The 16,765-nt window shown below is 40.5% G+C and overlaps 1 protein-coding gene across 2 annotated transcripts in view; it reads left to right on the top strand.

The window, feature by feature from the left end:
* Positions 1 to 1,031: 1,031 nt before the first annotated feature.
* LOC139470264 (ras-related protein Ral-A-like) overlaps positions 1,032 to 16,765 on the top strand; it is a 75,541-nt gene continuing 59,807 nt past the window's right edge. For both annotated transcript variants that reach the window (XM_071252612.1, XM_071252611.1), the window contains exons 1-3: positions 1,032 to 1,158; positions 12,573 to 12,717; positions 13,569 to 13,777. In XM_071252612.1, coding sequence (XP_071108713.1) covers positions 12,610 to 12,717; positions 13,569 to 13,777 — 317 coding nt within the window. In that variant the 5' untranslated portion in view covers positions 1,032 to 1,158; positions 12,573 to 12,609. The remainder of the gene's footprint in view (positions 1,159 to 12,572; positions 12,718 to 13,568; positions 13,778 to 16,765) is intronic.

Raw genomic sequence — 16,765 nt, 5'->3', positions numbered from 1 at the left:
AAAACCATTTTGTTTCATTTGGAAAATAGAAAACCTGCACGCTGACAAAGCGCTGAGGCCGTAGAACAAGGGAGCTAACTCCTACTATCGTAGAAGCCAATCATGTTGAAGCCATGTTTCACCATCGGGCTCCAACTCTTCAAATAGTCAGGGGACAATAGTTTGCAGAAGAAAACAAAATCGGAAAACAATAAATACAATTGTAAAATTGTAAAGTACACAAACAATATGTTGTTGTTTAACCGCAATTAACCGTGTTCTGTCTCATCACGTAAGAATGTTTTGAAATGAACAAAGACGCTTGTCTTCACCATTCCCAACACTAGGTCGGAGAGGCCACGTGAAAATTAACATGGAAGGATTCACCTGAGAACGAAGGGAAAAATTATCAGATGCCTTGTGCATATGTTGTATATTATCTACCATACAGCATTTCCCGTGCTCAAAGGATGTACGTACGTTTATTTAATCAAAAATCAAATAAATAATTTGCACCTGTCTAAATAATAAACACATATAGTAAGAATCTAAATTTATGAAATATCGTCATCCATATTTATCAATTATCGATTTTAATTTTAAATAACCAGTTTGATGACCAGAATTTTTTCATACATCATATAATATTTGGAAACTACACAACTGATAATTTTATTTTCGTATTTCTTTCTTTTTGTTGTTGTTATTTTGTATTTTTTATGAAAAATGAACATTCGTCATTCAGAAGGAAATACTAATAATACGTAAATATTATTTTAATCAGAAATAGTAAATATTATAACATTGTGCTAAATGTGGGGCTAAATGAATGGAAAAAACACTTTTACAACTGAATATGAGTAATACATAATTGTCCGGTCAATTCTGTAAATTTATCTCTTACGAATAACTTTACAACAAGGTGATATATCGCTTACAACCATGAAATTGTGTCGTGTAAATACGTTGTTTACAACAGACGCCTATTTGCATGAGCCACTAGATAAAAATAGCCGTGCGGTATATAGGATCCGTCCCAGCATTCAGTGGATAGTGCTCGCCATTTCCACTTCGGGAAAGTTAAAGTCTAATGAAAAGAGTTGTACACTTAAGTGATATTTTAAACCGCTCGCTGGTTATAAACAGCCTTTAAAGGTCACGAGGCTGTTCAATTTTCATGTAAGTATTTTTTGGTTAAATTAGATACAATCTGTTGCCTTTTCTTTTCGTTTTGCGAAGAAATATCAGTGTGCTGTCAAAATTTTGCGTGGGCCGTTCGCCAAGTTCCTATTTCGACCGGGACAGGAAAAAATGATAGGACCTGTAACTCAATCTGATTCGATTTAACAAAAACCTTACAGTTACTTAACTGTCAAAACATTTCATGGCTTCCTCCGATATAGCGAATCATTCACTGGATTATTTAGGTCACGTCGAATGGTTTTGGACACCGGTTCAACTTTTCAATGGAATATTTCATCAAAATCGAAAGCTTTTGTCCCAAAGCAGAAGTTTCTATCTAGCCACTGCGACAGTTCTGTCTAGTCTCGATATGATGTTCGTGCATTCCGTTAGTTGATGCAGTGCATTTAACAGTATGAGTTAATCAGGGCGTTGTCTTTGCGGTTTAGGCTGATTAGTTGATGTAGGGTAGGCCTATCACTGGTTCTCAATGAACATGATGAAGTCCAAGCTGATACATTATTTGAGAAGCTTGTTGACATGGGCTCATTTTGATCCATCTGCACACTAATTGTATTGTTAGTCATAATTATTTTAATGATTAATATTTTTATGTAGATCTAAATGTTATCAACTGTTTGGAGCAGAGCCTTTTTACAAATACGTTATTCTTACGATATATCGGACCAATTCATTTTCTAGGACATTGATTTATCGTCATTCAAAATGTCCTGCAGATATTTTTCATATGGGAAGAGATTATAGAGTAATGTCCTAGCAAAAATAGATAAAATAATAAAATATCCTACAGACATTTGTCTCCATCAAAATCCCTGCTTACAGATAATTTCAAGTAGTGTGAAACCGAAAACTACCTCTTTTGACTTGTTGACACTAATTGTCCTTCCTGCTTTCAAGTTTGTTGAAATTTGAAGGTAGATTAAATAAAGACATGACTTTGAAAATGTCATTCTGAAAAAGGGAAATAAATCGCCACTTGTCCAGAGCAATCAGCCTAGGTCATATTAATGTGTGAGTGGCTAGGTTCTTGAAGGTGTGAGATGGTATTCGTGGTTTAATAGGAATGTGATGTAATTGTTATCCAGTTTAACTTCCTCGGATGACATTTTTCATATTGGAGAGTTGAATTTTTCACACTTGCAGTATTTTCTTCACAAATGAAGCTTTTCCACTTAACACACTTTCTGTGTCCAGGTAAATATTTTACTTCTTATAACAGTATTTGCCATTTGAGAACAAGTTTATTCATCATCCCTTGAAGCTTATGTGTCATTGTATGCCCACCAATTCTCGAAAAAGTGCAGCACTTGAAATGCAGTGTAACCTTGTTAACATGGTTAGTCAGAACCCTAATAGTCCAGAAACTGCACCTTACTTCCAGTTACCATGGGAACGGTTATATTTAATTAATGGGTAATTTGTTTTCTCTTACCTGGCATGTTAACAATGGTTAAATACTTGTTTATTTGTCAGTGATGTTTTGATAACTTTCCATGTTCCCTGCTAGAGTGGTGTACAACTGGAAAACTATGCATACCCAGCATGCATTTTGCCTGTCTGTCATAAAGTGGAATGGCATCCTTTAATGTTGATATACATTGTTTGTTTGACTTTAGATGTATGTAATGCACAGAGCCTAAAGCTTTATTTGGCAATGTGGTGACTAAACAAGTCACATCGCAATTCTTCGTTTGTTTCCAAATTGTGGTAAATGATAAACATGGCAGAAAGATAAATTGGTTGTATACTTATCATGCTCATCCCTCAGGGTATAATTTGATGTACCTCTGTGTGGCAGTGGGGGGCGGTCGGGTAGCCTAGTGGTTAAAGCATGTGCTCACCACGCCGAAGACCCGGGTTCGATTTCCGACATGAGTACAATGTGTGAAGCCCATTTCTGGTGTTCCCTGCCATGAAATTGTTGGAATATTGCTAAAAGCGGTAAAAAACCTCACTCACTCACTGTGGCGTGTACACAAACCCACAACTTACAGTATCCATGATTCATTATCTGGAAATTTGTTAAACCAGATGAACTTAATAGAGCTAGTACTATCTAGAATAACTAGGCTTCAGTGTATCTTGCCCATGGCAACCAGTGTAGAGTGTGTCCCCCTCTGCATTGCTAGTTGGGAATCCCAGGTTAAATACAACCTATGCTGACCTTAAATGAAGAGTTAATGGATGAGATGGTCAGACTCGATGACTTGGTTGGTGTATTGTCAAACCCAGAATGTGTGGATAGTTGTTCATAATGAAAACACTGTTAAGATTCGGGTTAGAATAGGCCTTCAGCAACGCATGCCACTAAGAGGCCACTAACGGGATCAGGTGGTCAGACTCGCTGACTTGGTTGATGCATGTCAACATATTCCAATTGTGTAGATCGATGCTCATAATGTCAATCACTGGATTATGTGGTCCAGACTTATTTACAGACCGTCATCTTATTGCTGGAATATTGCTGAGTGTGGCGTTAAACAACAACGAACATACAAATAATAATGTAAATCACTGGATTGTCTGGTCCACTATCATATGTATATATATTTATATATAGCTGTAATATTGCTGAATGCGACATTAAAACAATATCACACACACATACTGTATCTGTTATTTACTTCAGTGTAATCAGTTCTGCATAGCCTGCTTGCAAAATCTTGCATCCATTTCCGTTTGAGATCTATTCATATATAATTCGCCGATGGTTTCAGTTAAAGGTTGTTTGTACTCTCTTGTCCCAGTCAAATATTTGGGAAATAGGTGTTAGAACCAGTTGACAAATTGCATGCGTTTCCCTGAGTGCACTTTGCCAGTCAATGATCATCTAGAATTAAACTGGGATCAGGCTGGTTTTGGATAGTGCACTATTTTGTTGTTGCTACAAGGATGAGTTTGTAACATGTCTTTGAAAGGCTTTTAGAAGTGATTCACATAAGAAGTGGATTTATGGATGTCAACTTGTTTATTATGGGGAACACAATGTTTCGGAGTTTATACTTACTCCTTCATCAGGTGAATAATTGCTATGAGGCAGAGAGCATATATATATACCTGTAGGAACAACAAAAGTAATAAGATAACAAAGGTGGAAACTTAGCAAGGGGGAGCCAGCAGATAATTGGCACTGATAGGCGATTAGCAATGGACAAATGGAAGCCAACACTTAACTTATCACTGATTGGTAATAGGCAATGGACGAACGGTGGTAACTAGCCCTCCATTTGTCCATTGTCAGTTTCATTCTATTGCCTATTATTAGAATGAAATTGACAATGGACAAATGGAGGCCATCTAAATAATTATCACAGACAAAGATCAAAGCAATAAATCCCAAGCACTAGGCACCTGATAAAGGAGTAAGTATATTCTCCAAAACATTGTGTTCCTTATAATAGCGAAGTTGACATCGATAAATTCCCATCTTCAGTTTGAAACTGCCTTGAAAATGCTGCTGCTCTATATGACTGCTGACATTGTGATTGTACATATGTCATGTATTTGTACTGTGAGTTGGTATGTCGAAATCCCAATCTTATAACAGATCATGATGAACATGTAATCCTTGACGAGTCTGATCGGAATGCCATTGGGGTAGATTTAAATTCTGGTATAAACTGTTATTGCACTCACGTCAGATGTGGCCCGGTAGTTTACGATGCTGAAGTGTTCCTTAGTCATGGCAGGATAAACTTCTCTGTGGTTCGGGGCGGTCGGGTAGCCTAGTGGTTAAAGCGTTCGATCATCGCGCCGAGCACCTGGGATTGATTCCCGACATGGGTACAATGTGTGAAGCCCATTTCTGGTGTTCCCCGCCCTGATATTGCTGGAATATTGCTAAAAGCGGCGTTAAACCTCGCTCACTCACTCACTCTCATTGGTCAAGATTTATACTGATTATGAGCATTAGTTTGTCAGCATGAAACCTATCTAACAGCTGTATCCCTAAAAACTTTCCTGTCGCATTTGTTGTACACCATTAGCTATGATAATGTTCCGATAAGAGTAAGTCCCAAATTGTTCATTGTTTATCTTGCTGAAGTGCAAGATCAATTTTGTTTTCAGATTAGGTATCTCACTTCATCAAAAAACTTAATGATACTTGTGTATGTGTACATATAAATATATATGAGTGTCCTCTTGTGGGAAGTAAGCTGACTGCTGGCGTTACTTAAAACGAAAGGTATAATGTAAATATATATATGGAAAATGTGGCACGTATACATGTAGTTGAACATATGAGCAAATATCACCATGAATGTAGTGACATAATGGCATACTATTGACCAAGCTGCACGGTGTGGCCGCATCTAGACCACCCTCTCCTAGGCATCTAAACCCACCCTCTCCTAGGCATCTAGACCCACCATCTCCTGGGCATCTAGACCCACCATCTCCTGGGCATCTAGACCCACCGTCTGCTGGGCATCTAAATGCACCCTCTCCAGGGCATCTAGACCCACCCTCTCCTTGGCATCTAGACCCACCCTCATCTGGTATCTTCAACGGGTTCATTTTCTTCTGGTTTAGGGGGTGGTGCAGTAGCCTAGTGGTTGAAGCATTTGCTTGTCACGCCGATCAATGTGTGAAACCCTTTTCTGGTGTCCCCTCCGTGATGTTGCTGAAATATTGCTAAAAGTGTAACACCATACTCCCTCACTCACTCACTCACTCACTCACTCACTCTTCTGGCTCTTGTCATTTTGAGGATCAAATTCCATTCCTTATTTTGGGGATTTGGGGATAGATAAGATTCCTAGCAACTATGCTTTTCAATTGAAGCGACAATGTGGATTTGGTGGTCAGGTTCAGTGACTTGGTTGATTGTGCACCTTAAGGGTATAGCCCATTCGGTCAGTCACCGGATTGTCTGGCCACGACTTGGTTGTTTACAGGCTATTGTCTCAAAGCTGTAATACGGCTTGTCTCACTAGCTTGATTCAGTAAAACCTCTTTAGTCTAGTAAGCTTAGCTGTGACAGTAAATCTACTAAGGTGTCACGATACACCTGCCTAATGCATTGATATCTCCCGAAGCTTACGTCATGATAGCAGCCTTCGAAATTCACACTAGTCATCTCGCCAAAGGCTACTAGGACAAATGAAAATCCAGTGATGGTAGTCACCATTGACTGGTAGCATTTGAGGGCTATAATCTGAACCAGTTCTCAATGTCAGCGGTAGAAACTAACATTTTTAGGCCTCTGGCCCTTATGATGATAACATATAACAAAACCCTTAAATATGGCAAATTTCTACTAGTCCTTTTGATAACTTAATCTTGGGCAGTTTGGCAAGACTGGTACCAATTTCTAGTGGCTGAATGTTCAATTTTGCTACAAACAGAATAAAACTGACAGAAAATGTTAGCATAGTAAACCTTTTTGTTGTGTTCAAGCAGGACTAGCTACAAACTCTGAGGACAAGTGAAATATGGTTTCTGTGAGACTTCTGGACTAATTCAGAGCACAGAACCTCTGAGGCTGAGATACATATCGCAATATTTAATTTGCACCATTCATGTTTCATGTGGCCAGGCTTGCAAGTGGTTGTTTCTGTCAACCAGGTTATTTTAAAATCATTTCCAGGGGTCCATTGGCCTGTGGCCAGTTAAAATAACAAAGGGCTTGCTAAAACGTAAAGAAGATGAACATCTGGCTAGTCAAACTTTCACCCCTTCTCCATGTAGATTTAATATTTTTAATTGGGTCATCATTGTGGAATGACAACCGGCCACCATTTTGTAATGTTGTGTACAATAACTTTATTTTCTCATAAATCATCATGGGGTCATGGGTGGCCAGGTCGTTTTATAACCCGCGATTCGCTGTGCATAGTTGTGTCCCTTGGGCACGCCAGAAACCTATGATTGTGAGTTAGAATCCCGGTTCGCCCTGATTATGTTTCTAGGTTTGTCAGCACCATACCCGTGCTTGTCTGAGACCTGCATGACTTCGGGCTTTCCTCCCACATTCAGCTGACACGCTGTGATATGTCTGGAATACTGTTAAAAGCAACGTTAAACCCAACTCACTCACTCACTCATAAATCATCATAAAATGAGGCAAATGGAAAGCAAGATTTAATCTCAAGAGTGCAGGAAAAAAACATTTTAGGGACGAGATATTTTCAGAGCCTTGCTAAGTGGCTATGGGACCTCCGGTTTGGCCACTCATGGCCTCAACCAGTTAGTTTGGAGAGGGCCAGTGACGTTTAAAAGGACCAAGGCCTGCTGGCTACAAACAAATTTGTTGGTAAATCTACCCCTGATTTCTAGTATTACAGAGCTCCAGATAAGCATTTTAAAATCACTGGGTATCAGTAATTCTATCTTGCTATTCAAATTTCTGTTACCCACTAGTTTTTACACATGTGGGTATTTAAGTTAAATATTTAAAAACACTTTTCATCTAGTCCCTGCAAACTGGTGTCGTGTGGGTTTGAGAGCTTTATAGGACTAAAAAATACCACGATACTTCCACAAGAAAGTGTCATGCCAAATGATCATGACGTAACTGTCATCGTGGAGTTTGGCAAGGTTGACGGAATGCCCGTTTATAATTTCAAAATAAGTTGCTGATTTGGTAATTGAATACGCAGAGTTACTTCATAATATTTTGTTGATACACACAAGTTTTATTTTTGTAGCGTATCTGTAATGTTCGTTGCGTACTTGATACGCTTGGATTATATTTTACTGTGTATTTCTGCATTTCTGATGCATATTTCACGCAGATACGCAGCTTATCTGGAGCTCTGGTATTAAGTATGGTATGCAATCAAATTTTGCCTTTTATTTTGTGTTGGGCAGTGGGGCAGTGTTAAAAATTGGCACTAGTCCTGTAGTCCTGGCCAAACTGCCCAATAGTTAAGGTATCATAAGGACTAGTAGAAATTTGCCATTTTTAAGGGTTTTGCTATATGTTATCATGATAAGGACTAGTGGACTAAAAATGTTAGTTTCTAACCCTGAGAGGTATAAGGATCGGCCAATAAATCGGCCTTGTGCAGAACTCCCTATCTTTTACTTGTAGAAACTTGAAACAGCCTCAAAGAAGGATTTTGTTCATGGACAAACATATCGTGTATCATCAGGTGTAAGACGGAGATGCATCGTTGAGTTGTGAGTCCTGACATCCTCAGTGAGGTAGGAGTGACTTGGTGGGGGATCACCAGGGAAGTTCATGCTGCCACCTGGCTAATTGATATGTAATTATTCCCTTACTGTAATGCATGCTTACACGGTGGTAAGTAGAAAAGATGGCCGTTCCTTTCATCACATATTACGCTGATGATCAGTGTTCTCACTGGCTTTTGAAACTGGCAGTCCCAGTGGAATGGCAATTCTGAAAATTACCAGTCCAACCCAATTTTTGTCAGTTCAAACTTTGAACAAATTAAAGTGGTATGAAATTTAACTGGTTTTAATTCTTTCAACAACAATTTTAATGTAGTATATTTCTGAAGGAACTTATTTAGATCTGCACATCATTTACACATTTTTATTTTGAATATTTCACTTTGATTGATACTTAAGTCACTACAAATAGATGTTTAACCTTGAAGCAAAGCAAAATATAAGTTTCTTGCACGAAAAATAGACAATGGGAAACCCTGATGATAATAGACAAGCTGACTTCGTTAGAAAAATATACTTATTTGATTATCGACAGTGTATTGTTCAACAACAAAGATTTACAAGATACCTTATTTGCTGGTCCACAGGGACCAGCAGTCACAAGATTTCCCTGTCCATGCCTAGTTTTACTGGTAAAAATATGGTAATTACCGGTAAACGGAAACACTGTATGATGTTGAATTGAGTTTAACCTCTTGTACCCTGGGTTGACCATGACCTCTAGTCCATTAGTTCGAGCCAAGTGAAAATCTAGAGGGACTTGTAATTTTCTCCCCACATCTAAAAAATCAGAAATGAGCTGTATTCCCGATGTGAATCTTTGACATCTCTTGTTTTGTATGCTGCTGAAGCTTAAAACCTCATTCACTCGCTCACACATACTGACTCTATCAACCGCTGGTTGTCCGGGTCAAAGTTTCATGTCACTGTGACCTATGGCATATATATCGTTGTATCTACTATCTGCGACTTCAACCATTTGTCCAAATCCCAAATGTAGTAGTAGGGTCTAGTAGTAGTAAGCTTAGCCTATGATAGATCATAATACCCGTGAAGGTCTGGGTTAGAATTGATATTCAGCAACCTCTGCTTGTTGTAAGAGGCAACTTAAGGGACAGGGTGGTCAGACTCGTCGACTTGGTTGATGCTCGGCATTGTTTCCCAATAGGTCGATGCTCATGATGTCAATCACTGTATTGTCTTTGCCAGACTGGATTATAGATGGATGACTTTCATATAGTTGGAATAATGGTGATATACAGCCGAAAAAAGTACATATAATTACACTAACTTGTACTGAAAATGATGGTAAGAGCTCTGTTAGGGCAAGTGGATATAAACGTTTTTGGCCATTTTAAGTAAGGGGGATCCTGGGGTCCTTGAAGGGCGGTTGGGTAGCCTCGTGGTTAAATGTATTCATTCGTCACACCAAAGACCCAGCTTCGATTCCCCACATGGTTACAATATGTGAAGCCCATTTTCTGGTGTCCCCCGTCGTGATGTTGCTGGAATATTGCTTAAAGCGGCGTAAAACAATACCCACTCACTGGGGTCCTTGGGGGCGTTCGGGTAGCCTAGTGGTTAAAGCGTTCGCTCGTCACGCCGAAGACCTGGGTTCAATTCCCAACATGAGTACAATGTGTGAAGCCCATTTCTGGTGTCCCCCGCCGTGATATTGCTGGAATATTGCTAAAAGCAGCGTAAAACCGTACTCACACACTCACTCACTGGGGTCTTTGAGGTTTGCTCCCATAGTATTTGAGTATATATACTGTCACACAATAGGAAAGCCCCTGCACACATGCCGTGACCTGGAGGTTAAGTTTGTCTACCATTCCAAGATTGTTGCAGATTGATGCGCATGATGTCAATCACTGGATTGTCTGGTCCAAACATGATTATTTACAGACCGCTGTCATATAGCTGGAATATTGCTGAGTGGTGTTAAACCGAACAAGAAAAAAATGGTTTGACTGGAATCATTTGATTCAAATTTCTGCTCTCTGGTCACATGATAATGTTAATCTTGATATACCATCAGCAGTAGATGGAATTCAGAATGAAATTCGATGTTGGGGAGTGTGAACTCTGATGTTAAAAATTCCAGATTTATGGGGTCTTGAGATTCAAATACTATAGAGGCAGACCACAGTGACCCCAGGAACCACTTTAATTGTGAATGCTGATCAGTGTTTGAAATTAAGCCTGAAAATCAATGGGCCCTTCCCATGACCCTAACACTGTGTTACACATTCTTCTAGATCCACATATTGACCAGTGAAGATCCGAGGTAGAATCGGTCTTCAGCAACCCATGCTTGTCGAAATAGGTGACTATGCTTGTCGAAATAGGTGACTATGCTTGTCGAAATAGGTGACTATGCTTGTCGAAATAGGTGACTGTGCTTGTAGAAATAGGTGACTATGCTTGTCGAAATAAGTGACTATGCTTGTAGAAATAGGTGACTATGCTTGTAGAAATAGGTGACTATGCTTGTAGAAACAGGTGACTATGCTTGTAGAAATAGGTGACTATGCTTGTCGAAATAAGTGACTATGCTTGTAGAAATAGGTGACTATGATTGTCGAAATAGGTGACTATGCTTGTCGAAATAGGTGACTATGCTTGTAGAAATAGGTGACTATGCTTGTAGAAATAGGTGACTATGCTTGTCGTAAGAGGTGACTAACAGGATACATATGTATTCACAAAATATGATGTTTATGACACTGAAACTTGCCTAGCTAACTGGCTAATAATCTCTGTTTAATTGCCCTGGCCTGATGTTTGTTGTAGCTTTATAGATTTGTGATCATGATCATGATGATAATTTAACGAAATTGTAATTAAATACTTTGCCCAACCGCACAAGGATCAACGATTTTATTACTAACTGGTTACAACAGTGTTCAGACTTCAGAGGGATTTGGGGGATGTGCTCCAATAATACTGGAAACTAGGGTCCCCTCAACCTGTAACAGCGGCGGTCGGGTAGACTAGTGGTTAAAGCATTCGCTCGTCACACCGAAAACCCAGGTTCGATTCCCCACATGGGTACAATGTGTGAAGCCCATTTCTGGTGTCCCCTGTCGTGATATTGCTGGAATATTGCTAAAAGCGGCGTAAAACCCAACACACTCACTCACTCACTCAACCTGTAACGTTCACGTTTCAAAATTAGGATGTCTTCAGGGTAATGCAGGGCTCAAATTAAGGGGGTGGGGGTGGGGGTGGGGGTGGTTCCTTAAGCATGTTGAGGTTTGCTACTGTAGAATTTGAATCTCATGAAAACATCTTTAACTGTTACATTGGGGTCATGAGAAGGACTTTCATGCTTGGTTCAAACACTGCTGATTTTTTAACACTGCCTGACACTGATAACAAGAATTAACAAAAAGAACTGCAACATTGCCTATTTTGATGAAGCCTGTGTTGTATGTTGTTACTGTCGCTGCTGTTGCAATGATAGTCTCTCCTGTGACTCACATATAAAATCAATAATGATTCAATGATTCAATGATTCATGCTGTATCCAAATGGAACCATATTGGAAATTCATAGCGCTACTTGGCCAACATTTCAAACAAAATGGCTGTTTTGCATCTTGGGTTACATTTTTTTTATACTGTAGATATATGCCATGTTTGTTTTTCTCTTTATGTTATGACTACTATTATCATTGTAATATGAAATTAATATTTTTTTCTTTTTTTTCTTTCTGTAAAATTGAATGTTCCAGTATTGTATTAATGATCAGTTTGTTGTCATTCACGAAAATCCTTGCTATCCATTGATGTTCTTTGTACAGATATTATGAATTGGCTAATTATAATCCAGCCATTTCTTCAACATGTTCAAGATGATTGGTTGTGCCGTAACCCCAAGGCCTTATGTCATTGCTACTGGTTCCAGAAATAGTGCTCTGTACTCTGCAGAAGTGCCGATCTGGCACTTTTTGACTGAGCCTATATGTGGAAGAAAGATATTGGCATTGTTGCTTTGCACATTATTGATTTTCTCCAAAGGTCTAGCACCATCTCTACGTTGTTCTCACAGTGACAACCAGTTGCAGGAAGACAGCCTCTACCGGCAGAGCTAAAATTATCTCATTATTTATACTAGAATGTGTATTAGATCATGCTGGATTTGTCACAGTAGGGCTGTCTCGTGTTCTCTGAGGTCTGTCTGTCTGTCCGGACCTGCATACGTTTCACAAGTCTAATTTTCCTCCCCTTTTCCACCATGTTTAGCTGTTGGCCAAAGAAAACCCGGGACAATCGAGACATCATGTCGAAGGCTAAAACGCAGCAACCGGCGGTGATACATAAAGTCATCATGGTTGGAAGTGGAGGCGTGGGAAAGTCAGCATTAACATTACAGTTTATGTATGATGAGGTAAGAGTTGAATTTTGTCATTGAAATACTACAGTTGTGAAGATCAGAGTGAAGGTACAGGGTTTATTCAGACTGCTCAGGGATGATATTCTGCTCCACATCAACCGAAATGTCATTAAAAATTCCCAAATTGAAATTTTAAAATTCCATATTCATGTTAATATATATAACTAAAAACTAATTTTATAACATGGTGGTTAATTAATAAGAGACCAAAAAATAGAGAGAGGTTTTAATGCTTTGTTCTATATAATGGCAATGCAAACTCAAAATACAATGTTAAAATACCTCTGAATTAAGGAAATAAGATCAATTCTTTTCCCAATTTTCCTACAAGGAGCACTTAATTTAAGATCCTAGATCAACCCTTGAGCTGTTACAATATGCATTGTAAGGCATTCCAGGTTTAATTGGATATGTTTCTTTAAAGGGGAGGTAATTTAAGATTCAGGGCGACAAATAAGGTTTTAGTTTTCAATTTGCATAATTAATTTTAGATATTGTCAATAGCACTGTTTTGACTTCAAAGAAAATTGTATACCAATCAGAAATAAGAGATTTTCCTGTGTATCCAATTAAAGCTGATGATGAAAGTCCTCATGGACGTGATTTGAAGTTTGCTTCCATTATGTGGAAAGAGGGGTTGTAATGAGGGAATGATAATGGCAGCTCCAGTCAACAAGGTTCTTACTAGGCTGGTCAGATTTAAAATGTTACTGTTTTGATGTGAAGCCTCGTGTCCTCCAAGTGTAATAATGGCTGGAATATTGCAGAAATTGGTCTCACACATTACTCTAGTGATAGATTCAGAAGCTGTTTTACTCAAAGTCTTGATGCTTTCTTTGCTTCAGTTTGTAGAGGATTACGAACCGACAAAAGCCGACTCGTATCGAAAGAAGGTAGTCCTGGATGGAGAGGAGGTGCAGATTGACATCCTAGACACTGCCGGACAGGAGGACTACGCAGCAATTCGGGATAATTACTTTCGTAGTGGGGAAGGTTTTCTCTGTGTCTTTTCTATCACGGAGCAAGAATCTTTTCAAGCCACGGCAGAATTTAGGTAAGAATGTTTAATATACACATTCTGCGTCATTTGAGTGTTTCAAGATAGGAAGGGAATGGGTAGTCCAGTATCTAAGGTGCTGTGCAGAGTTGCCTCCCTTAGGTGTACCAGAATCCAGATGCCTGATTATTTGCTGTCGGTTGATGTGTTTCGATAAAATGTGTTATGCTTTGAGTTATAAGTATTATCTGACCCAACAGTATACAGGTCTCTCAGTAAGTGGTGGTACGTGGTCATGTGTACAGTATACAGGTCTCTCAGTAAGTGGTGGTACGTGGTCATGTGTACAGTGAACAGGTCTCTCAGTAAGTGGTGGTACGTGGTCATGTGTACAGTGAACAGGTCTCTCAGTAAGTGGTGGTACGTGGTCATGTGTACAGTGAACAGGTCTCTCAGTAAGAGGTGGTACGTGGTCATGTGTACAGTGAACAGGTCTCTCAGTAAGTGGTGGTACGTGGTCATGTGTACAGTGAACAGGTCTCTCAATAAGAGGTGGTACGTGGTCATGTGTACAGTGAACAGGTCTCTCAGTAAGTGGTGGTACGTGGTCATGTGTACAGTGAACAGGTCTCTCAGTAAGTGGTGGTACGTGGTCATGTGTACAGTGAACAGGTCTCTCAGTAAGTGGTGGTACGTGGTCATGTGTACAGTGAACAGGTCTCTCAGTAAGTGGTGGTACGTGGTCATGTGTACAATGAACAGGTCTCTCAGTAAATGGTGGTACGTGGTCATGTGTACAGTGAACAGGTCTCTCAGTAAGTGGTGGTACGTGGTCATGTGTACAGTGAACAGGTCTCTCAGTAAGTGGTGGTACGTGGTCATGTGTACAGTGAACAGGTCTCTCAGTAAGTGGTGGTACGTGGTCATGTGTACAGTGAACAGGTCTCTCAGTAAGTGGTGGTACGTGGTCATGTGTACAGTGAACAGGTCTCTCAGTAAGTGGTGGTATGTGGTCATGTGTACAGTGAACAGGTCTCTCAGTAAGTGGTACGTGGTCATGTGTACAGTGAACAGGTCTCTCAGTAAGTGGTACGTGGTCATGTGTACAGTGAACAGGTCTCTCAGTAAGTGGTGGTACGTGGTCATGTGTACAGTGAACAGGTCTCTCAGTAAGTGGAGGTACGTGGTCATGTGTACAGTGAACAGGTCTCTCAGTAAGTGGTGGTACGTGGTCATGTGTACAGTGAACAGGTCTCTCAGTAAGTGGTACGTGGTCATGTGTACAGTGAACAGGTCTCTCAGTAAGTGGTGGTACGTGGTCATGTGTACAGTGAACAGGTCTCTCAGTAAGAGGTGGTACGTGGTCATGTGTACAGTGAACAGGTCTCTCAGTAAGTGGTGGTACGTGGTCATGTGTACAGTGAACAGGTCTCTCAGTAAGTGGTGGTACGTGGTCATGTGTACAGTGAACAGGTCTCTCAGTAAGTGGTGGTACGTGGTCATTTGTACAGTGAACAGGTCTCTCAGTAAGTGGTGGTACGTGGTCATGTGTACAGTGAACAGGTCTCTCAGTAAGTGGTGGTACGTGGTCATTTGTACAGTGAACAGGTCTCTCAGTAAGTGGTGGTACGTGGTCATGTGTACAGTGAACAGGTCTCTCAGTAAGTGGTGGTACGTGGTCATGTGTACAGTGAACAGGTCTCTCAGTAAGTGGTGGTACGTGGTCATGTGTACAGTGAACAGGTCTCTCAGTAAGTGGTGGTACGTGGTCATGTGTACAGTGAACAGGTCTCTCAGTATGTGGTGGTACGTGGTCATGTGTACAGTGAACAGGTCTCTCAGTAAATGGTGGTACATGGTTATGTGTACAGTGAACAGGTCTCTCAGTAAGTGGTGGTACGTGGTCATGTGTACAGTATACAGGTCTCTCAGTAAGTGGTGGTACGTGGTCATGTGTACAGTGAACAGGTCTCTCAGTATGTGGTGGTACGTGGTCATGTGTACAGTATACAGGTCTCTCAGTAAGTGGTGGTACGTGGTCATGTGTACAGTATACAGGTCTCTCAGTAAGTGGTGGTACGTGGTCATGTGTACAGTGAACAGGTCTCTCAGTATGTGGTGGTACGTGGTCATGTGTACAGTGAACAGGTCTCTCAGTAAATGGTGGTACATGGTCATGTGTACAGTGAACAGGTCTCTCAGTAAGTGGTGGTACGTGGTCATGTGTACAGTATACAGGTCTCTCAGTAAGTGGTGGTACGTGGTCATGTGTACAGTGAACAGGTCTCTCAGTATGTGGTGGTACGTGGTCATGTGTACAGTGAACAGGTCTCTCAGTATGTGGTGGTACGTGGTCATGTGTACAGTGAACAGGTCTCTCAGTAAGTGGTGGTACGTGGTCATGTGTACAGTGAACAGGTCTCTCAGTAAGTGGTGGTACGTGGTCATGTGTACAGTGAACAGGTCTCTCAGTAAGTGGTGGTACGTGGTCATGTGTACAGTGAACAGGTCTCTCAGTAAGTGATGGTACGTGGTCATGTGTACAGTGAACAGGTCTCTCAGTAAGTGGTGGTACGTGGTCATGTGTACAGTGAACAGGTCTCTCAGTAAGTGGTGGTACGTGGTCATGTGTACAGTGAACAGGTCTCTCAGTAAGTGGTGGTACGTGGTCATGTGTACAGTGAACAGGTCTCTCAGTAAGTGATGGTACGTGGTCATGTGTACAGTGAACAGGTCTCTCAGTAAGTGGAGGTACGTGGTCATGTGTACAGTGAACAGGTCTCTCAGTAAGTGGTGGTACGTGGTCATGTGTACAGTGAACAGGTCTCTCAGTAAGTGGTGGTACGTGGTCATGTGTACAGTGAACAGGTCTCTCAGTAAGTGATGGTACGTGGTCATGTGTACAGTGAACAGGTCTCAGTAAGTGGTGGTACGTGGTCATGTGTACAGTGAACAGGTCTCTCAGTAAGTGGTGGTACGTGGTCATGTGTACAGTGAACAGGTCTCTCAGTAAGTGGTGGTACGTGGTCATGTGTACAATGAACA

Source organism: Haliotis cracherodii, unplaced genomic scaffold (genome assembly GCF_022045235.1).
Source record: "Haliotis cracherodii isolate W230 unplaced genomic scaffold, xgHalCrac1.p SCAF_20, whole genome shotgun sequence".
Taxonomy (NCBI): domain Eukaryota; kingdom Metazoa; phylum Mollusca; class Gastropoda; order Lepetellida; family Haliotidae; genus Haliotis; species Haliotis cracherodii.
Note: the sequence above shows the minus strand (reverse complement) of the source record. Positions and strands in the feature narration are given on the sequence as shown.